The 23,687-nt window shown below is 39.9% G+C and overlaps 1 protein-coding gene across 3 annotated transcripts; it reads left to right on the forward strand.

Annotated features, from left to right (window-relative positions):
* The first annotated feature begins 963 nt into the window (after nt 1–963).
* CEP20 (centrosomal protein 20) lies at nt 964–16,762 on the forward strand. Of its 3 annotated transcripts, none has more exons than XM_048865716.2 (6): nt 991–1,045; nt 3,887–4,976; nt 6,985–7,182; nt 10,277–10,361; nt 11,257–11,393; nt 16,285–16,762. In XM_048865716.2, exons 2-6 carry the CDS (start codon nt 4,916–4,918, stop codon nt 16,359–16,361), a joined length of 558 nt encoding a protein of 185 aa, XP_048721673.1. In that variant the 5' UTR covers nt 991–1,045; nt 3,887–4,915; the 3' UTR covers nt 16,362–16,762. The 3 variants fall into 3 exon arrangements, with proteins under 3 accessions (XP_048721674.1, XP_048721673.1, XP_048721672.1); XM_048865715.2 differs by lacking the exon at nt 991–1,045 and adding an exon at nt 2,572–2,921; XM_048865717.2 differs by lacking the exon at nt 3,887–4,976 and having other exon boundaries at nt 964–1,045.
* The last annotated feature ends 6,925 nt before the right edge of the window (nt 16,763–23,687 follow it).

Consider the following 23,687-nt stretch of genomic DNA (forward strand, 5'->3'; position numbering starts at 1 on the left):
CCCACTGAACCCCGCAGAGGGTCCGCCCCCCAAAGAGGTCAGAAGGAAATAGATCGTTGTATATTTCTTTGTCAGCCAAAGCGATTAATGACAAACTCATATAATGCAGCCAAAACTTGGGGATTTATGCGAAGGGCTGGCTTCCTTCCCTTCCCTCCCTTCCTCACTCACAAACACAGAGGGCTAATGACAGGTTTCAGAGGAACAGCCGTGTTAGTCTGTATTCGCAAAAAGAAAAGGAGTACTTGTGGCACCTTAGAGACTAACCAATTTATTTGAGCATGAGCTTTGGGCTAGCACCAGCAGGAGAGTGAATTTGTGTGGGGGGGTGGAGGGTGAGAAAACCTGGATTTGTGCTGGAAATGGCCCACCTGCTGATCACTTTAGATAAGCTATTACCAGCAGGACAGTGGGGTGGGAGGAGGTATTGTTTCATATTCTCTGTGTGTATATAAAGTCTGCTGCAGTTTCCACGGTACACATCTGATGAAGTGAGCTGTGGCTCACGAAAGCTCATGCTCAAATAAATTGGTTAGTCTCTAAGGTGCCACAAGTACTCCTTTTCTTTTTACAGAGGGCTAAATCCACCGCAACAAACACTCCTCCCACCTACCCAGACTCAAGGGCAGAAACCAGCTCCACCCCAGGCTCAGTGGACAACATCTCTCCGTCCCGCCCCAGAGAGCCACTTTCTGCCGTTCAAAACCCCCCACACTTCGGAACGCTCCAGCTGCATCCGATGAAGCGAGCTGTAGCTCAGGAAAGCTTATGTGCTCAAATAAATTGGTTAGTCTCTAAGGTGCCACAAGTCCTCCTTTTCTTTTCACGCACCCTGAGTGGCTCAGGGCGCAGGGACAGAACGTTGAGACAACCGCCATTTTCGCTCCGCCTCCCCGTTGCTGGTGAGCACAGTAGGCATGCGCAGCGCGCCCGTTGCCCTAATCGTGACGTTTTCATCCGGGGCCTTTCACGCTCCTCCTAGTCCCCGCCCCTCAGCGGAGTAGTGGCCGTTGGAAGATGGCGACTATTGCCGATTTGAAAGCAGGTAATGGCTACCTGCAGGGAGCAGCTGTTCCCGGAGCGCCCGCGCTGTGTAGGAGCCCCTGCCCGCATCGGGGCGGCCTCTGGCGAGAGGCTGGCAGTGGGAGCCGTTGGGGGCAGCGTGTGCGCTTGGCTGGCGTTGCTGGGGAAATCCTTGGAGACAGGGCCCAGGGAGGTCGAGCGGCGCCTCCTCAGCTAGCGCCGGGTGGCCCCGGTTTCGTAAGCGGAGATTCGCTCCCAGCCTGGCCCACTGGGGCTTCGCCCTGCCCCAGGTAGCACAGCGCTCTCTCCCGGCGGGGTGGGGCGTTGCCACACGTGTGGACACAGCCCGCCGTCCACAGCCGCTGGAGGAGCTCTGTGGGCAGCGCCTGTGCTTGAATCGGCTTTCCTCAGCCCCAAGGGCCGACCTAGCCCTAGAGTAGACAAGGCCCCAGGGGTAGGTGTTGAAGGCACTGCTGCGCCCCCTACCCGTTGTTTGTCTTCTCTCTGCTCTGTCTTGCACAGAGTAGTTACCCCTTGTTATAAACACACCTTCTCTTAGCAGTGAGGCTAACGCCAGCGTTGGGCAGGAAAAAGAGGGCAACCAAGTCTGCATTTATAATGGAGAGAAAAAAATAGGATAAAAGCTCCTCACCGTGTTTCCTTTATACATATAGAAACAAACAAGGGCATGGATCTAGTTCTCCCTCCCCCCCCATCAAAATCTTTGAGTTAAAGGCTGCTTTTTTTCTATATAGAATCATAGACGATTAGGGGTGTAAGAGACCTCAGAAGGTCATCTAGTCCAACCCCCTTGCTCACCAACAACTAAATATAAAGAACATTGAGAAAAAACATCTAACATTTGAAGTTAAGCTTTGTAAAGATGGCACAATAGGTCATGTACTGTATTAAGGGCTTGATCAGGTGGGGGCCCCAGGGGCTATACTATTGGGTGCAAGAGACTGGCAAAGTCATCACAGGCATTGGGACCTAGCCTTAGACTCCAGGAGACACCATTATTATTTCATTAGGATCATCCACTGAGCTTGCCTGGATGGCCTCATACTCCTGAGCTGTAGCTCAGGAAAGCTTATGCTCAAATAAATTTGTTAGTCTCTAAGGTGCCACAAGTACTCCTTTTCTTTTTGCAAATATAGACTAACATGGCTGCTACTCTGAATCCTATTTTAGATTTTTTCTGCACCTATGTTATGATTGACTCAGTTCTTAAATTATGAATATTTAAGACTCCTCCCACCACAGAAACTTACTCATTTCATGGAAGGAGGGGAGAAAAAAAAAAAACAATTGATCTGCCCAGTAATTACCAGCCCTTGCTTCTGGACAGTTTTGGGCACTTCACGTAAATGGCCTTGCTCTGTCTCTTTGCATCTGTACCCAGATGAGAAAATAACGGGTTTGTTTAAGGGCCTCCCTTTTGTCTCTAAACAAATAAAATACTTCAGTGCAAAAGACATGTGGGTCATATAAGCAAAAGTCTTGGATTGTTAGTTCTTTTGTTTTCTGGGGGTGGGCGGTGGGGAAGTTATGTGACAAGGGAAGAGGAGCAGAGTGTTTAACCAAAAAGGAGCAGCATTGGTGCAAAGCAGGACACTGAAGAAGGGACAACATTCTTCAGAATGCAACCTCTAGGGTGGATTTCAACACCTGGGAACTGGAGGAAAAAAGTTGCCATGGCTGCAAGTCATAAAAATACACTAATTGGGAATATTTTCAATAAATTTCTGTACCTCTGGCTAAAAATGAACACCTGCCAAATGTAAATAATGCAACAAAGATGCAAGGTCTGGTTGTCAACATGAAACCTTATGAAAAATGTTACTCAGAAGGCAATGACTTTGAAGGTGTGGACATTTCTGAACAATCTGGATCAACTGGTTAGTAAACTTATTTTTGCACCGTTTATATGGGCTGCCTACCATGTCTTACTGTGCTAATAAATAACTTAGATTGTCATAAGTTTATGTTTTAGGTAGATTACTTATTTTGAAAACAAATATTTTGAAATTCATAATTGGTATGTTTGTTTACTGCTGGATGTGATGGTTAGTACTTATTGGAAGCATCAGCTAGGGTCGGGGGGTGTCAGGCACTTAATACAGAAGGGAAATGTTTTACGAACCCTAGGCCCTCCCACCACACTAGATGCCAGTCCAGTGCCCTATGAGGTCTGGCACCCAGGAGTGTCTTACAGCTGCCCTCCCAGGGCCACTTCCTACCTTCCCTCTATTGATCAAGTTTTCGAGTCTGTACCAAAAAGGTAATAGAAAAAAAAAGGTACTAGGTGCACTTTCAGTCTCTCAGGGCCCAGCAGGTAGGCTCCCCGTTACCAAGAAAAGGCTGCTACACCATCCCTCCTCATGAGTTTCCAGGGCAGCTTCCTTTCCCTGTCTTGTCAGGCCCCTTTCTGAGTTGCCTGGCTTCCTTTTAAGCTTCTCCATCTGGAGCATTATCTACAGGTGTTCCTGAGCAGGGTCATCTAAGCTCAGAGTAGCTCTTTAATGCCTTCATTTTTAGTGCAGTGTTTATATTCCCCTCTCACACTGGACTTCTGAAATGGTTTATCATTCAGTATAATCAAACATCCTATGTGAAGATTTCCTTAGGCATTTGTGAATTTGAAAAAATTTCAAGCTGTTTGGTATGTTGTTACAGATAAGGGTTTAAATAGATTTAGAGTATTTGATTTAATCATTTTCCTTTAAATATGATTTATTCTAAACCTAGTTTTATTAACAGTTGTACAAACAGCTGCAATAGGAAGACTTTCATTTACAATCTTTTTTTAAGCAGTGCACTGAGTAATAGTGAGTGAGTGACTTTTTTTACTGTTTTGTTTCAGGGTCCACTTTAGATATAAGGGGTTATGAAGGTCCATCATCTGCAATGTCTACAACTTCAGAGTCATCTGCTGGCACCTCTAGTAGTGGTATAACTAAACATACGGGCAGTAAATACCTGTATCGACAAAAAGACTCCTTCCAGTAAAGCCATGAATAAATTCATAAATCAGGGCCAGCAAATAAAAGACTCCATAGATGAAATGATTGCTCAGTTCATTTATGCAACAAATTAGCCCTTCCATCTTGTTCAGACCGACCATTTCATTGACATGACCAGGCTACATGCCACCAGGCGGAGCAGACATTGCTGGAAGGTTGCTGCATACAGTGTATCAGAAGGAAATTGAACAGTGTGCAAAAAGCATTGATAGGAAATTTGTTAACCTAAGTCTTGATGAGTGGAGCAATATACACAGTATGCCGTAACATGTGTTTGTGTGGCAACAGAAGATGGTGATGTCTATCTTACAGAAACAGTCAATACATCAGGAAATGCTCATATAGCAGAATACTCAAAAGTAGCAGCAGTAAAAGCTGTAACAAAACAGCAAAAATTCAAGTGTGAAGTACATAACTTGGTCACAGACAGTGATGCAGATGTAGTAAAGATGAGAAGAAATCTAGAAGATAAGGAAGGGAGCCTGTAAACTGTGTAACATGGCTGAAAAGCTCATTTGCTTCACTGAAAAGATCATGAGGATCCAAGCTAATTCTCCCCTAAGATGTAAGATGGAATTCAGTGGTTGACTGTTTTGAGCTATTTATTAAGTACTGGCCTATTCTGATGACGTTTTATGAAGAAAATAATGGCAAAAATGGATGGAACTATTACACCTAAAGTAGTCAACATCGGACTAAAGAGGAATGTAGAAGATATGCTGAAAGTACTGAAACCTATTTTCATAACCTTGGACAAATTGCAGCAGAAAGATTGCTACTGTATTGCTGATGAAGAAGAAATGTGGAAAGAATTCAGACATTGAAGAAATGCCAACAACAAAGTTAAATTGCAGGCCATAAACTAGCAGATGGATAAAGCACCTATGCTACCTCATTTCCTTGCCAATATTCTCAACCCAAACTATGACGGTAGATGCTTAATTGCTGAAAAAGAATATATAGCTATGACATGGGGATCTAATAATCACCCAATCATTCTAACCATAATACATTTCAGGGCTGTTTGCTGCTGTTTTAAAGACAGCCATGCTACTGAACTGGTGGAAATCATAGCTAATCACCTGAAACAGAGCTTACTGAAGTATTAAACCAGCTTTTGACCACAGTAGTCTCTATTGCAGGCACAGAAAATATATTTTCTTCATCTGGACTAATTCATTCAAGGTTGAAAAATTGATTGGGAGTTGAAAAAAAGCAGGAAAACTTGTCTTTTACAGTCTGTGAATAGAGATGAGGAGGGAGGGGTGAGATCTAACAGTTTTAAGTTTGAAGGACAGCCTAAGTAACTTAAAAGGTCTCATTTTCAGGAGACTTAGGCAATTAGGACTTTAAGCTCCAGTCGCTTTCACTTAGGCATATTGGAAAATTTTCCCAAAGCTGACCCAAAATCAGTTTCAGTCACTGACTACAGTTAATACCTGTTTCTTTAATAAATGATTGAGTTGTAAAATGTGAAACATGTTTTGATGAGAACATATCCAAAAACATTTAAGGTTTTAATAAAAAAATAAATTTTATATGCTGTTGTATAACTCTAGTTTCCAATCTAATGCAGCTTGAGCAAAAAGTTATCTAGTAAATGAGCAAGATATTCACCATTTTCTAACATTCTATAAATGTACAATTAAGAATCTGAAAATTAAGCTATAATTGCATAAATGTATTATAGTGTACCTTCTTAAGTGACAAAAAGATGTAGCAAATCTAGTGTATAGACTATTTAGTTGTAAATCAACATTTTAATTTTTATATGAACCAGTGAGAGTGCACCTTTCTTTAGAAAAATAAAGGAAGTACAAAAAGTTTATTAAAATTGATTTAAATCAAGGCCTTCCACATGGTGATTTAAATAGCTGAAAAAGTAGTATCTAGACTTCATGGTTGCAGAGAACGGTTTGGAAACACAGATTCTAGTGACCCCAGAAGGCAAATAAATAGACATCATTAAAATATTTCTCAAAATTCATTATTGTTTACCAACATCATGATTAGTTTTGGGCCCTGACTCATGATTTTTGAACACTTGGTTGGCAGCACAATACACAGTATGTATTGCTGACCAGCCAATAGGTAATACCCAAATCAGATACAATGCGAGTATACTCAGGTCTTTCCTATACTAGGAGTTTTGAAATAATTTCTTACTGGTTTTAGCAACATGGGAACCTTCATAGAATCATAGAATAACAGAGTTGGAAGGGACCTCTGGAGGCCATCTAGTCCAACCCCCTGCCCAGAGCAGGACCAATCCCAACTAAATCATCCCAGCCAGGGCTTTGTCAAGCCTGACCTTAAAAACTTCTAAGGAAGGGGATTCCACCACCTCCCTAGGTAACGCATTCCAGTGTTTCACCACCTCCTAGTGAAAAAGTTTTTCCTAATATCCAACCTAAACCTCCCCCACTGGAACTTGAGACCATTACTCCTTGTCCTGTCATCTGCTATCACTGAGAATAGTCTAGATCCATCCTCTTTGGATCCACCTTTCAGGTGGATAAAAGCAGCTATCAAATCCCCCCTCATTCTTCTCTACTGTAGTCTAAACAATCCCAGTTCCCTCAGCCTCTCCTCATAACTCATGTGTTCCAGTCCCCTAATCATTTTTGTTGCCCTTCGCTGGACTCTCGTATACCTGAGCTCCCAGTGGCTGATATTGTTTGTAATTTCATGTTATCGAGCTTTGCTCAGAGATGGTCTCTAATCAGTGCTTAAAAAGCTAGCCACCTTGTCCATGCTTCAGATCCCATGCATTTCTCTTCATAATTAATAATCCTTAACCACCATTCCAAATAGTTTGGACAACTGACTTTTTTTAAATGATTGAGTTACATAAAATGACTGATTCGGGGGGTTAGTATTGAATCATAAGTTTATGACTATATGCAGTAATAGAAATTCTTTTTTATGTATTTAATAGTACTAAAGGACACGTTGGAAAAGAGAGGTGCACTGGGACAAATAAAAGCAAGAATCAGAGCTGAAGTTTTTAATGCGTTGGATGACCAAAGTGAACCACGGCCACCACTGTCTCATGAAAATCTTCTAATCAATGAGCTAATTCGTGAATACTTGGAATACAATAAATATAAATACACTGCATCTGTTCTAACAGCAGGTATCGGGTTGGCTTACTGACTTCAACTGCTTTAGTTACAATCTCTATTTTAATGTATAATAGGTGGATTAGCTCAATAAATCTGATCGTATTACATAATGATGACATAAGTCAGAAAATCTTCAGGGTTATGTGTGTACCCTTTCCCTTTCTCACCCCCCCTTCCCCTCAGCTTGTCTTTTGAAGGTTAATGAAGATAAATAAAGTGTAAGCGTCTCTCTTTTCCCTCAGACATCAGGCTAAATAATGGCATTAGTCTCTGAGAAGTGTCTATTTCCCAGGCTCCTTATCATAAGGTAAATCCTTTGATGTAGCAACTGATGCACAGGAGAGGATGGCTTTTTAAGGCAAAAATTAACAGTCTGCAATAGCAGGTGGAGAAACATTCTTGCCAGTTAAGCCCAATCCCATGTGACGCACATATAGTATATGGAATGCAAACTGCCACCACTGAAATGTCCAAATATTTTCTGAAATGGGAATCAGAGTAGCAGCCATGTTAGTCTGTGACCACAAAAAGAACAGGAATACTTGTGGCACCTTAGAGACTAACAAATTTATTAGAGCATAAGCTTTCGGGGGCTACAGCCCACTTCATCGGTTGCATAGAATGAAACATATAGTAAGGAGAGAGGGGGACACACACACACAGAAGGTGGAAGTTGCCGTACAAACTGTGAGAGGCTAATTAGTTAAGATGAGCTATTATCAGCAGGAGAAAAAACTTTTGTAGTGATAATCAAGATTGCCCATTTAGACAGTTGACAAGAAGGTGTGAGTATACTGAACATGGGGAAATAGATTAAATATGTGTAATGACCCAGCCACTCCCAGTCTCTATTCAAACCCAAGTTAATGGTATCCAGTTTGCATATTAATCCAAGCTCAGCAATTTCTCGTTGGAGTCTGTTTTTGAAGCTTTTCTGTTGCAAAATTGCCACCCTTAAGTCTTTTACTGAGTGGCCAGAGAGGTTGAAGTGTTCTCCTACCGGTCTTTGAATGTTATGATTCCGGATAAAGGAAAGGAGTACTTGTGGCACCTTAGAGACTAACCAATTTATTTGAGCATGAGCTTTCGTGAGCTACAGGTATTGTTTCATGGTCTCTGTGTATATAATGTCTTCTGCAGTTTCCACGGTATGCATCCGATGAAGTGAGCTGTAGCTCACGAAAGCTCATGCTCAAATAAATTGGTTAGTCTCTAAGGTGCCACAAGTACTCCTTTTCTTTTTGCGAATACAGACTGACACGGCTGTTACTCTGAAACCAGTGATTCCGGATGTCAGATTTGTGTCCATTTGTTCTTTTGCATAGAGACTGTCTGGTTGGCCAGTGTACATGGCAGAGGGGCATTCTGGCACATGATGGCATATATCACATTGGTAGATGTGTAGGTGAACGAGCTCCTGATGATGTGACTAATGTGATTAGGTCCTATGATGGTGTCCCCTGAATAGATATGTGGGCGGAGTTGGCATTGGGCTTTGTTGCAAGGATAGATTCCTGGGTTAATGTTTTTGTTGTGTGGTTGCTGGAGAGTATTTGCTTCAGGTTGGGGGGCTGTCTGTAAGCGAGGACTGGTCTGTCTCCCAAGATCTGTGAGAGTGAGGGATCATTTTTCAGGATAGGTTGTAGATCCTTGACGATGCATTGGAGAGGTTTTAGTTGGGGGCTGAAGGTGACAGCTAGTGGCGTTCCGTTATTTTCTTTGTTGGGCTTGTCCTGTAGTAGGTGACTTCTGGGTACTCTTCTGGCTCAGTCAATCTGTTTCTTCACTTCAGCAGGTGGGTATTATAGTTTTAAGAATGCTTGACAGAGATCTTGTAGGTGTTTGTCTCTGTCTGAGGGGTTGGAGCAAATGCAGTTGTATCTTAGAGCTTGGCTGTAGACAATGGATCGTGTGGTGTGTCCTGGATGGAAGCTGGAGGCATGTAGGTCAGTATAGCGGTCAGTAGGTTTCCAGTATAGGGTGGTGTTTATGTGACCATCGCTTTTTAGCAGTCGTGTCCAGGAAGTGGATCTCTCATGTGGACTGGTCCAGGCTGAGGTTGATGGTGGGATGGAAATTGTTGAAATCATGGTGGAATTCCTCCAGACTGGGAGTGGCTGGGTCATTACACATATTGAATCTATTTCCCCATATTAAGTATCCTTACACCTTCTTGTCAACTGTCTAAATGGGCCATCTTGATTATCGCTACAAAAGTTTTTTTCTCCTGCTGATAATAGCTCATCTTAATTAATTAGCATCTTACAGAGAAGGTGGAAGTTGCCATACAAACTGTATGGGGGTGGGTGGGTGTGTGTGTGTATCTATATATAAAAAATATCTTCTTACTATACGTTCCATTCTACGCATGTGATGAAGTGGGCTGTAGCCCACAAAAACTTATGCTCCAATAAATTTGTTAGTCTCTAAGGTGCCACAAGTACTCTTTTTTTTTTTTAAATGAGAATGAGTATTTTAAAGCATACAGTCCCATTTATATTTCCATTTCCCATCAAGTCAAGTGCCAAGTGGAAATATAAATGAAGGATGAAAATTCAGGTGTCAACAAATGATTCCAAACTATATTAGCACTCCAAATGAGGTGGAGGACGGTCTTATGTCTTGGAGTACTATGAATACACTATCTAATTGCACCCAAGGCTTGGTTAGCGGATACTCAGTAAAACGTAGGATTGAGGGTAAAAAGGAGTAATCCGGTGTTTGAACAACTACACCTATGCTTTAATGCTATTGGTTATATTTCAAATATTAGAATGATAGTTATATTATTTAATTGCACTGTTCATAAAATAAAACTGTCCTACATATTTATACATATTTGAAATTGGTATTATTGCTGCTGTTGCCTGTTTGAAATGTAGTATGAAAAAGACATGTAACATGCTCTAATTGTGCTGAGCAATAATATTTAAACTGGAAAGATGCAATCATTAGATTGAAAATAGTTGAGTGAAGCAATATGAAAGATGTTCAAGTAAGGAGCTAATGTAAACAAAAAAAAAACGAACAAAACAAAGATTAGCAAACTTTTAGTTTAGTTATTTAAGAACTTTGGGAAAATGTTTAAAATATTTTACTTTTCAGAATCTGGTCAACCTGAAGTACCATTGGATAGACAATTTCTTGTCCATGAGCTGAATATAATGGAAGATCCAAATAGAAGATCAGTGTAAGTAGCTTTGAAATCACAGTGCACTGTATTCAATATTTGTGCCACATTTTCTATGCCTGCTGTAATATTTGTTTAAGACCCATGTAAATGCTATTTACAGTCTTAAGTCTTGGGGAACGTGCAAATTTTCTTTGGAGGAACTGACCTGCTCCAAGGGTGTAATTCTGCTTTGCACAAGCATGTTACCAATTTATGTAGTAACTTATACACAGTTAGCATCTGAAATACATATGCTGAACTGTTCTACCTGGTTTGTGAAAGTCTCCAAACTGCGCATTAGGACCACAAAATGCAAGCCTCAGACGCTACTCTTTAGAGATCTGTTCGCTGTGATTTTCCGCACATCTTTCAACTGACTCCAAAGTCAGTTGTAAAATTGTGCTTTGAGATGTCCATGTGAATTTGTGTGGTGCTCTTTGGCATGACATTCATAAACCAATGAAATGATTACCAATACAGAAACAGTTACTAATTTTGACAAATATGAATAAAGAATCAAAGGATAATTTTTTACTTACCCTGATTTAGGACATCCTGTATGAGGGAAGATGATCAAATAGGATTGCTTTTTACAAAATTAGAGGAATGTGTTTTAGGTTTATTTGTTTACAAACAGAAGGAAAAAGAGCATTAGCTGTGACAGTTTTAAGCTAAATAATTTTGAGACAGGAATTATAAACCTTGAGTTAAAAACACAATGTTTGGGAAATAGTTATGCTGAAGAGTGAAGACATCTGTCTGTCTGCATTCTGGGAACCAATACTGAGGACTAAATGGCCTTTTCCTGTTCCCGGACTCTTTATGTTCTTTGAAATTAAAAAAGGGGGGAAGGGGGGATTCTTATGCTCAGCACTTTACATTCTGTGTACACTATTTTTTTTTCTCTTAATAGCCCTCTCTTGTATGGAATTATAGCTCATTTTTTACATGGTAGTAAAGGAGACATCCATGATACGTTTCCAAAAGGATCTTCACTGCAGTTTCCAGGACAGAACCTCAGCAAACTACCTAATGAAAGAAATCGAAAGGGTGTGTATGTCTTAATCTCCAGCTTGGTTTCCCTCAGGAGTTTTTAGGTCCTACAAGAAGAGCCAGCACTGTGCCCTCTGCCCACCACTGACTCTGCTCTGATCCGTTCTCGTGCTTCAAAAGGGCGTAGTTTAGCACAATTATTAGAGAGAGTTCTCCATTCCAGATAATCTGGTATTGTCAAGTAGAACTTGACCACTATTCCCCCCACCTCCCATGCCCTGTTTTGAGCTTGACATGGAGGTTTCATAGAACAAAGATGCTAACAGTTGGGAACAGTCATTGCCATAGATCCATAGGTGTTTTGCATGTAAAAGTGAATTCACAAGCTAGATCTCTATAGTCAAAAGTTTGCCTAGTCCATATTAAGTTATTTCTCTAGTTGATTTATACGCATGTATGAAGTTATCAAGAACATGAAAGTGGAACACATCAGAATGCAAAATAAAATTCACTTGGTGTATAACCTCTTCTATGCAAAGAATGCATAAAGGCTGAGATTTGTTTTTCCAGTTTTTCTTGTGGTGATTGTTTTTGATAGAACTATTAATATTTTCAAAACTTGTTGGCTAATCATATTAAGATCCAGGGCTGCAGCATATATCCTGCTACAAAGTGCTACATTAATACTAGATGTAGCTATATGTACATGAAAGAAATCTTTGCTCATACATACCATAGCTAATTTTATGAAGCAAGAATCCTTCACTTCTGAAAGTGTCTAATGGATCTCTTTTAAAAATGAAGTATTCGTACACATTACCTTGTAACATCTAGGTAGGAGAAAAACATACATTTCTGACTTACCAAGACCAAACACACTGGAAAGCAGATGTGAAAACTGTTCACAGATCTTGTTTTTGCCATCAAATGTCTTGATAGTTAGAATTTTCATCTGAAATGGGAATGAATGTTATCTAGAAAACAGACATTTTTAAAATTGCACACAGTGAAGTTAAATATACAGCCTTATTTTAAGTATTAGGTAGCTAATATAACGCCAATATTTGAAAAGGGCTCTAGAGGTGATCCTGGCAATTACAGACCGGTAAGTCTAAAGTCAGTACCGGGCAAATTAGTTGAAACAATAGTAAAGAATAAAATTGTCAGACACATAGAAGAACGAAAAGGAATACTTGTGGCACCTTAGAGACTAACAAATTTATCTGAGCATAAGCTGTAGCTCACGAAAGCTTATGCTCAAATAAATTTGTTAGTCTCTAAGGTACTACAAGTACTCCTTTTCTTTTTGTGAATACAGACTAACACGGCTGCTACTCTGAAACATAGAAGAACATAAATTGTTGTGCAAAAGTCAACATGGTTCCTGTAAAGAGAGATCATGTCTTACTAATCTATTAGAGTTCTTTGAGGGGGTCAACAAACATGTGGACAAGGGAGATCCAGTGGACATAGTGCACTTAGATTTCCAGAAAGCCTTTGACAAGGTCCCTCACTAAAGGCTCTTACGTAAATTAAGTTGTCATGGGATAAGAGGGAAGATCCTTTCATGGACTGAGACCTGGTTAAAAGACAGGGAACAAAGGGTAGGAATAAATGGTAAATTTTCAGAATGGAGAGAGGTAACTAGTGGTATTCCCCAAGGGTCAGTTCTAGGACCAATCCTATTCAACTTATTCATAAATGATCTGGAGAAAGGGGTAAACAGTGAGGTGGCAAAGTTTGCAGATGATACTAAACTGCTCAAGATAGTTAAGACCAAAGCAGACTGTGAAGAACTCCAAAAAGATGTCACAAAACTAAGTGATTGGGCAACAAAATGGCAAATGAAATGTAATGTGGATAAATGTAAAGTAATGCACACTGGAAAAAATAACCCCAACTATACATACAATATGATGGGGGCTAATTTAGTGACAACTAATCAGGAGAAAGCTCTTGGAGTCATCGTGGATAGTTCTCTGAAGATGTCCACGCAGTGTGCAGCGGCAGTCAAAAAAGAAAATGAGATGTTTGGAATCATTAAAAAAGGGATAACGAATGAGAGGGAGAATATCTTATTGCCCTTATATAAATCCATGGTACACCCTTTCTTGAATACTGCGTACAGATGTGGTCTCCTCATCTTAAAAAAGATATACTGGCATTAGAAAAGGTTCAGAAAAGGACAACTAAAATAATTAGGGGTTTGGAACGGGTCCCATATGAGGAGAGATTAGAGAGGCTAGGACTTTTCAGCTTGGAAAAGAGGAGACTAAGGGGGGATATGAAAGAGGTATATAAAATCAGGAGTGATGTGGAGAAAGTGAATAAGAAAAAGTTATTTACTTGTTGCCATAATATAAGAACTGGGGCCACCAAATCAAATTAATGGGTAGTAGGTTTAAAACAAATAAAAGGAAGTTCTTCTTCACTCAGCGCACAGTCAATCTGTGGAACTCCTTGCCTGAAGAGGTTATGAAGGCTAGGACTATAACGGGGTTTAGAAGAGAACTGTATAAATTCATGGAGGTTAAGTCCATTAGTGGCTATTAGCCAGGATGGGTAAGGAATGGTGTGCCTAGCCTCTGTTTGTCAGTGGGTGGAGATGGATGGCAGGAGAGAGATCACTAGATCATTACCTGTTAGGTGCCCCAGAGGGAGCGAACCTGGCATTGGCCACTGTCAGTAGACAGGATACTGAGCTGGATGGACCTTTGGTCTGACCCAGTATGGCCTTTCTTATATTAAGTATTGCTGAGCATGCTGCGGTTTCTATTGTCTTCAGTGATAGCTGCAAGTAGCCAGGACAACTGAAACACACGAGTTACGTTTTTTTTTACTGCCTATGAAAATTTTAAGAAAGTTACAAACACTTGAACCTCATTAACAAGAGACAGATGAGTTATTCTGGTTGGTAGATAGTAGGAAAAGAGTTATGTACAATTTTTCCTGTAATTTTAGAAGTCAGGATTTGCTGACGCTGAAGATTACTGGTGTTACTGATTTTGCATTGAGAATCAGTAAATCCCAACTCCCAGTGCCAAAATGTCACCCACAACCTTTTTCCAATTTTGCTTCTGAGGAAAAGGCCCCAATTCCACTTTGTCACACAACTATAAATCTGGAATAGTTCTACTAGCATCAGTTGAATTACTTCAAGTTTACGCTGGAATAAGTAGGAGCAAACTTTATCCCAAACTCTCAAAGGGTTGGGGGTGCTTACACATGAATATATATTTTTATGCAAAGACATTACTTGTACGTTCTGATCAAAATATTTCCAGTAGAAAGTTCTCATTAGTTCAGGCATCTTTCTTTAAGTTTAATTTACTCCTTTAGGCCTAAACACCCAATTCCCTCTAAGGGCCTGATCCAAAGCCCATTGAGATCAGTGGGAGTTTTTCCCCTGACTTCAGTCATCTTTAGATCAGGCCATAACTGATCATGCCATGTTATACTGTAATATGACAGTATTTACTTTCCTGTTTGTTTCTAGCCACTTTGGCCAGGTCCACACAGGTATTTAATCTCCTAACTTTCACTGAAATCAGTGGAAGTTGGGGCCTAAACACTTGTGGATCTGAGCCTTTCTGCCCACCTGCTACTGATTCTGACTAGATACAGTGTATTTTCCCCCTTAGTGTTTTATGCACAAGGGAGTGAAAGGGACAGTTCCCTGATTTTTTTCCTTGGATAAAATCCACTCTGCCATGTTTTATTTCACTTATGTGTTCGTTGAGATTTGATACTTTCCCTTAATTGTAAATCCTGAAAATCCTACTGAAGATTGAAATGTTTTATTCTCTTACATTATCTACAGATAAAAAACATTGTATACAGGCTGTATTTTTATATATAGATTTATTTCTTATGTAGGGGTGTCAAAATGGGAGGCAGTGACAGTTAGTTTCCTTTCTGCCACAAGAGGGTTCTAAAGCAGCAACACTCAGTACAGAAGCTGGGCTTCTCAATAAGTAACTAGTTTCTATTTTAGTTACATCTCTTTCTGTGCAGTATTATCTCTACGTGTTTACGTTCAGTGTTGTGCTGGTTAGTTTAAACAACTCTGACTTTAGTCATCAGTCTTGCACTTGACTCTGCTCCAGAGCTCCTATGCAGAGCTCATTGATTTCAGTGAGACTCCACACCAGGAGTCAATTACAGGATGGGGTATTAGTAGTTAGACATTACTACCTCTTTATGTAGGAATGATAACTGTAGAAGAATATCTTAACATTTTCATAGAGGAAGCTTTTGTCTTTAGCTTTAGCCTGTTTGTATTGTGAAGAAGCTGATGTGCAAAACGCAGCTGAGGAGCCCACAAAAAGCAATTGTTTTAAGATACCAGATGTCTGATTAATTCTTCAGTAAGTCTTACTATGAAGAAGCAAAATCAGTCCAGTAGAATAAATAAGTCATCTTGAGAAAACAAATATTTCAGCATTCTGGAATCTGTTTTCCCTTTCTGTATAAATAGAACTCTTAATGAGTCATATATGCTAAACAATGGAAGAGCAGACGTTTATTTTTCATGTTAGAAATGTTGTTCTTCATGTTGTCCTGTGAGTGTTCTAGTATACTTTTGAGCATGATACATCATGATGGGGGTCCTGCTATATACTGTAATTTACAGTATGTTACAATATATAAATCCAGTACGTTCAATATGTACAAGTTGAAGGTGCGTCCGAGAACTGTAAGAAGACTGAAAGCTCATTCTATTAATACTTATTCAAAAAGTTATAGCTGTATAGACAAATTTATGGTGCATAACTGCTAATGCAAAAACTGACATGGATGAGCTTCCTAGGCTCGTCCGGTCTTAAAATGTTCTGTGTACTGAGGTTCAGATTACTAAATTTTGTTGACAATGACATTTACATAGAAATGTCTCCCCTGACTCTGCAGATGCATAAATACTTATACTACATCTTTTATTAATTTTCAGATTCAATTCCAGAACCAGGGAGAATGGCCGGCACTAGCATTGAAGATCCCCTAATTTTACAGGGTGTAAACAGATGACAATTCAGTTTTTTGTCCATTTTTCATTTAAACAATGAAGACTGGATCCTGCAAACCCTTATTCACATGAATAGTTCTTGCTTACGTAAGTTGTCCCTTTGGCTTTGGTGGGACTTCTTGAATGAGTAAAGGCTACTCATAAATCAGACTCTGTAGGATGAGGCCCACAATAATTTATTGCTGGAAGAGCAAAGTTAGCTCAGGGCCTGTTCCTGCTATGCAAGAAGGGGCCCAAAATGTTTTCATCTACAAAAATAAGAATTTTCAGGAGTATTTATTCTATTCCAGAACTCACTATTGAACTCAATCTTTACTCTCATTACTTTACACTACTTTTTCTGCACCTGTGAAATTACTATTACTGTACATGTGAATAAAAGCTAACTTCATTTTCTGTTTTACTTTATGCTGCATTTGACTTGCAAGGGTGTAAACTTAATATTTTAAGCATTATTTGATAAGTGGCAGCCTCACCACTTCCTACAGATAATCAGTGGAAAATTAACTATGAAAACAGAACTAAAATGCCTGACAGAATGTTTGACTTTTTTACTTCTCTGGAAGCCACAACTATATTTATCTTCATGCTATTGAACAACTATTGTCAAGTCTTCTTTTCCAGTAGGAGTTATTATAAATTGTATGGAATTAGTATCAAGCACACAAATGGGAGGACTGTAAGGCCTATTTTTTTCCTAAGCAGCTTAAGAATCAAAATTAGAGGAAGTTAAAACTACAGCTACATAGTGAACCACCAGTTCCCAGAAAATTCATTCATTTTCCCCAGGTACTTAAATTTCCAAACATAAGTAACTGAGTTTGAAAGGCATGTGTCTGTGTAAGCAGGCCTCAAGTTTGATTTAACAGAATTAATAAGTGTATTTAAATAAAACTCCCAATGGCATCAATAGGAGGTTTGCCCGAGTAAAGGTTGTAGATTTGGATCCTAACTGCATTTTTTTTTCCTTTATCTTGGTGTAGCCTGAGGCGGACCTATGGTACAAAGTTAGGTTGGCTTGACTATGTCACTGAGGGCTGTGTGAAATTTCCACACCCTATGCAATGTATTTAAGCCAACCTGCACTCCATTGTAACCACCATTAGGTCAATGGAAGAATTTTTCCATTGACCTAGATACTTACCTCACAGAGAGATGGATTTACTACAGCGACGAAGAACCTCTTCCGTTGTTGTAGGGAGTGTCTGTGCCAGCAGCTATGCTGCTGTAGCATTTCCTGGGTGGACATACCCTAAGTGTATGTGAAGAGAGGGGAGATAAGGTAAAATAGCAGCACAGGTAACTTTTGATTTAGTAAGCTCTCAAGGAGAGGACTGTCTTCTCATTTGTGTTCGTACACTTCCCAACAAAATTGTGCCTTGATCCTGATTAGAACCTGTGGGCATTTATATTAAAAAGTGTTCTTTTGATTAGAACATAAAAATGGCCATATTGGGTCAGCCCAATAATCCATATTTAGCCCAGTATTCGGTCTTCTGACAGTAGCCAATACCAGGTGCTTCAGAGGGAGTGAATAGAAAAGGCAATCAGTGTGATCCGTCCCCTGTTGTCCACTCCCAGCTTCTGGCAGTCAGTGGGTAGGGACACCCAGAGCGTGAGTTGCATCCCTGACCATCTTGGCTAATAACTACCAATGGACCTATCCTCCATGAATTTACCTAATTCTTTTTTAAATCTCGTTGTACTTTTGGCCTTCACAGTGTCCCCTGGCAAGGAGTGCCACAAGTTGACTGTGCGTTGTATGAAGTAGTACTTCCTTTTGTTTGTTTCAAACCTGCGGCCTATTAATTCATTGGGTGATCCCTGGTTTCTGTGTTATGTGAGAAGTAAATAACATTTCCTTATTTACTTTCTCCACACCAGTCATGATTGTATAGACCTCTATCATATCCCCCCATAGTCATCTTTTTTCCAGAGTGAACAGTCCCAGCCTTTCTTCTCTCTCCTCAAATGGGAAGCTGTTTCATTTTTGTTGCCCTTCTCTCTACCTTTTCCAATTCCAATACATCTTTTTTGAGATGGCGCTACCTGAACTGCACACAGTATTTAAAGTGTGGGTGTACCATGGATTTCTGTAGTGGCATTATGATATTTATGGTCTTATTATCTATCCCTTTCTTAATGGTTCCTAACATTGTTTGCTTTGTTGACTCCGGTTGCACATTCAGCAGATGCTTTTAGAGAACTATCCACAGTGACTCCAAGATCTTTCTTGAGTGGTAGCAGCTAATGATACCATCATTTTACGTGTATTACTTGGCATTTATCAACATTGAATTTAATCTACCATTTTGTTGCCTAGTCACCCACTTTCAGGTGGTGATCATGAGATCTCTTTGTAACTCTTCATAGTCTACTTTGGACTTAACTGTCTTCAGTAATTTTGTATCATCTACAATCTTTGCCACCTCACTGTTTACTCTTTTTTCCCAGATCGTTTATGAATGTGTTGAATAGCACTGGGCCCTGTACACATTCTTGGGGGACACCTCTCTTTACCTCTCTCCATTCTAAAAATGGAGGATTTATTTCTAGCCTTTGTTTCCTGTCTTAACCATTTACTAATCCATGCGAGGACCTTCTCTCTCATCCCATGACTGCTTGCTTTGGTTAAAAACCTTTGGTGAGGGACCTTGTCATAGACCTTCTGAAAGTCCAAGTACACTATATCCACTGGTTCACCCTTGTGCACATAGGTTGACCCCCCTTTTAGGAATTCTAATAGATTGGTGAGGCATGATTTCCATTTTAAAAAGCCAAAAAGTTAACTCTTCTCCAACAAATCATGTACATCTATGCATCTGATAATTCTGTTCTTTACTATAGTTTCAATCAGTTTGCCTGGTACTTAAGTTAGGCGTACTGGCCTGTAATTGCAGGTTCGCCTCTGGAGCCTTTTTTAAAAAAAAAAAATGGCATCACATTAGCTATCCTCCAGTCATCTGGTACAGAGTCTGATTTAAGTGATAGGTTACATACCACAGTTAGTAGTTCTGCAATTTCATATTTGAGTTCCTTCAGAACTCAGAAGACATTACTAGGATATAATATCGTGACCTGTAATGTGAAACCACAGTCATGAAGGATAATTACAGGTTTAAAGAGGAGAGGATTGTCAATAAAATAGATGCCCTATGTCCCTGATTTTATAACATATCAATTATATTATCCTCACAGGGTCCACTGACCACAGAGGCACCTCCCTGTTGGCCATCCTGGGAATTAGCTCTGCCAGACTTGTACTCCTCCTCCAGTGATGTCTTCCCCCATCCTGTCTTGCCATGCAGCCCCTCTCACTACAGAAATTGCAGTCTCCTCTTCATGGTTTGGCCGTCCAGCCAGATCACAAAGCTCCTCTCCTTCCAAGGAATTTGGAGTCCTTCTAGACTTGCTGGCTGGCATCTCCAGCGCCCTTGCCACTTCCAAGTAGCTGGTAAGGGAACCCAGGCCCACCCTCGCTTCCAGCCAGGGACCTTATAACAAGCAGCCAAGATCTCTGTACTGTCTGATCCTTTATTACTGTTTCTTCCCTATCTGGCTCCCAACTCGCTCCATGCAGGGAGTTGGTACAGAATACTTCCTCCAACCCCTCCCTCAGTTTCCTGCCTTTATACAGGTGAGCCTGTTTCTTTAATTAGGACTTTCCCCTCAGTCTTCATTCTACCAGATTAATTGGCCCTCCATTTTCTGGCCTCCATTAACCCCTTTCGCTGCTGTGTGCTGTGGACACCCTATCACATGCTCCTTGCACTTCTACCTTAAAAAGCCTGAGTTTGAACTCCAGAGGACCAAATTCTACTCTCTTGTGTACACACGAGGTTCAGTTTCGTCCACAAGCATCATCTGAGAATTCCAATCATGTCTTCCTGTCAGGAGTGAGGAGTTAAGGTCCTCTGCAGGAAGGACCTTCCCCTACCCAATGGTTTAGATGAGATATACAAGGAGAATTCCCATGCAACACAAGCACTTTTCTCTGCAGCCTTTCATCCCCCCAGTACAACTTCTACAGAAGTTGCCTGGGGACTCCAATGTGGGAGTTCATACTAACTTTTATGGAAATTTATTGGAGATGTATGTTGCTCCCATGGATGGAGGCAGTAGTGAAGCTGGTACTTGCCTGTTCCTCACCAAAAAGACAATTGTGTACTCTCTATGCAGGAAAGGAAAGGCTATTGGGGTTTACTTTAAACATATATACTCCATTAAATTGTGGAATGGGGATTTAAATTTGCATTCAAACCAGAAATCCATTTTAGGACCAAAGGAAATGGATGGGCTATTTTCTTACAAAAGTTTAGTAATATGGAGCCAACTTCAATAATATGCTGAGGTTCCATACTGATCTGGGGGTGCGGTAGCTGCCATAGCATTTGTTTTTAATCCAACCCTTAATTTGTATTTACTTGGGCATAAGGTTTTTTGGGTAAAAAACCTCACTTGTTCAGATACATGGAGTGAAAATTACAGATATTTATGCCTGTATCTGTAATTTTCACTCCATGCATCTGACGAAGTGGGTTTTTTTACCCACGAAAGCTTATGCCCAAATAAATCTGTTAGTCTTTAAGGTGTCACCGGAATCCTCGTTTTTGTGGATACAGATTAACACAGCTACCCCTCTGATACTCAATTTGTATGTACTTTAATCTTTTTACATTTACGGAACTTGATTTTTCTTTGGAATATGACGAGTTTATTATTGTAGCAACCAAAGCTAAAACACACTCTTAGTGATGTTTATTTTTATAACACAGCCTTGGAACATTGACATGAACATTTACCAGCCCAGCCACAAGTGTTGCTACTTGCATTTTACCATAATAGTTGATAATAATGAAAGATGGATCGTCCACCAAGATCCAGGCATGGAGGGATGCTGTGCATAAGGGATTTCCCCATTCTGATGTGGTGGGGGGAAGGTTCAACTCCCTCCACAGTATACGTGTTTATTTCATATTTTTCCATAAAAAAACGTGCTTAGGTAAACTAAGCTTTCTTATTAAGTACTTGAAAAGTCAAACCTTAAGGTATAGATTCCTAAAAAACCCCCCAACCTTCCATGCACTAAAAAATAGATCATATTAGTGATCTCATATTTCACAAATTGCAGTTAAATATATTTACTCTAGTGTAACATTAATCTTGAAGTATGATGGCTTTGGGATATTTTCTGACCAAGTTCTTTCTACAGAAATCAGAAAATGAAAATAAAAAATAGAAGTAAATAGCTAAGTAACTGGTTTTAAAAGTACCAGCTACTAGCAAATGCACAATTCCAAATTATTTTGAAGAGGATGCTTTTAATATGAATATTATGTGCAAGAGTGATCTAGGGGTTTTTGTTTGTCTTGTTTTGTTTTAGCTAGAGAGAGAGAGAATGAATTCTGGGTTTATGTGCTTAGCGTGATAGCACAAACTAAGGTGACAAGTAGTACTTCCATGTAGCTATCAGATCTGGAATGTTCTTTAGAACAATTTACACACAAGAGGGAAACATATTTATATCCAAATCTTTGCTGTCCCTTAAATTCAGAGGAAGCTACATTAATGGGATTCATAGCATCAATGTAATTTCATGTACTTCCATGTAGCTATCAGTACTGGAATGTTCTTTAGAACAATTTACACACAAGAGGGAAACATATTTATATCCAAATCTTTGCTGTCCCTTAAATTCAGAGGAAGCTACATTAATGGGATTCATAGCATCAATGTAATTTCAGAGATATTAGCTTCTGTTAATTGCACAGAATTTTCCTATCCATGCCAGCACACCTCCCAAGTTCAGTTACATGTTCCTTCCTTAGCACCCATTATTCCAGGCTGCAGCCAGACAATCACTTTGCTGGATGGGTGACTATCACTCACTGGTAACATTTTGAAAAAGAAAACCTGGAAACATGTATTCATATTTTAAAAGAACTTCTTCCATTAATAGCTGGTCACTGAGTGGCTTAGAGACTAGATCTGTGTGACCCAGCCAGTCTGCATGCATTGGTCAATAAGGGCTTGATGCTGCAAAGTATTGAGAACTCTGACTCTGATCCAACAGTAAGCACTGGGACTATGCACATACTTAACTGTTTTGCTGGTTTGGAGGCAGACTGTTTAGCACCTGGCAGGATCCAGTCCTAACAAACTACTGTCCTACCCCAAAATCTGTTAGATTAAAGAGAGACTCAGTGACAGGTAAACTGTCATTTAAAAAAAAAGTTTCCTAATCTGTATAACCACCAATAATTTAGCCATTACAACATATTAGAGCCTTTAGTTGATGTTTCATTATTTATGCTCTTACTTTTCTGCATTTCATTCAAGTTGCACAGTGGAAAATAGACTAGTCAGTTTCATTTTTATTCCTAGAACCTAATCATTTCCAATTTTCCCCCCGGAGGCAGCAGCAGGATATTTGGTCTGCAAACCCAGCAGTCAAATATTTAAATCCAATCTCCTCAATGAGCTAAACTTTTTCTAGAAAATAGACATGAAAATATTTTTGCAAACCCTACATTTGGGGCTCTGGGGTGACAAAAAATTTTTTAAACCACAAAGACATTGTAAAAGGACATAGTTGGATATCAACATCCCTTGTTTTAAAAGTAGAAGTCTAATTTTGCCTCAACATTTATGTTTCGTAAATGCCCTTGTATTCAGGAGATAGGTGACAGTTAGCCTCTGATCATATTCTATTCCACTGACATTTTCTTATTTAGATTTTATCTTATATATGGCTTGCTGGCAACTCGGCCTCTGTGGCAATTCCTATCACGTATGGCTTCCAGTTGTAACTCTGATATATACCCCCCCTCTAGCTTTTTGTAAACTTTCCAGGTCAGTTTAATATCACATCATACATCACTTACCACCATTTACTCTGTTAAACATGCAACCTGTGTGTGTGCATGCAGCAGTTCACCAAACCGGAGGAACAATTTCCACTCCTTTTTAAGCTGCTATTAAAATTCATATATATTTGAGACACAGCTATATACATTTGTAGGGAACATTTTAAGGTCATTTTGATGAATGCTATATAATCCAGTGACACTTTTCAGAGGGCCCCATGGTTTTCTTTACCTCTCTGTTTAATAGCTAAGAAGCAGCAGAGGAACTGCAAGATACAGGGTGAGTTACCTAGCAGATAACTTACTATCAAGGAGGTCCTAGCTTTCTTTAATTTGGGGATTGATTTTCCTCTGCCTGGATTTGCCATAGTCGTTTACACCTGTGTAAAGTGGGTGTACATTGCTACCTTTCTGACTTTGGTAGGGTCGGGACCAGCTGTAGGCACCAGCAAAGCAAGCACG

This window comes from Caretta caretta, chromosome 10 (assembly GCF_965140235.1).
Source record: "Caretta caretta isolate rCarCar2 chromosome 10, rCarCar1.hap1, whole genome shotgun sequence".
Taxonomy (NCBI): domain Eukaryota; kingdom Metazoa; phylum Chordata; order Testudines; family Cheloniidae; genus Caretta; species Caretta caretta.

Excerpts from the sequence above, each read along its gene's own strand:
- CEP20 (XM_048865716.2), top strand. The coding sequence starts at position 4,916 with ATGGATAAAGCACCTATGCTACCTCATTTCCTTGCCAATATTCTCAAC. Across the intron at positions 4,977-6,984 it reads TCTCAACCCAAACTATGACG|TACTAAAGGACACGTTGGAA; the intron begins GTAGATGCTTAA and ends TGTATTTAATAG. Across the intron at positions 11,394-16,284 it reads TAATGAAAGAAATCGAAAGG|ATTCAATTCCAGAACCAGGG; the intron begins GTGTGTATGTCT and ends ATTAATTTTCAG.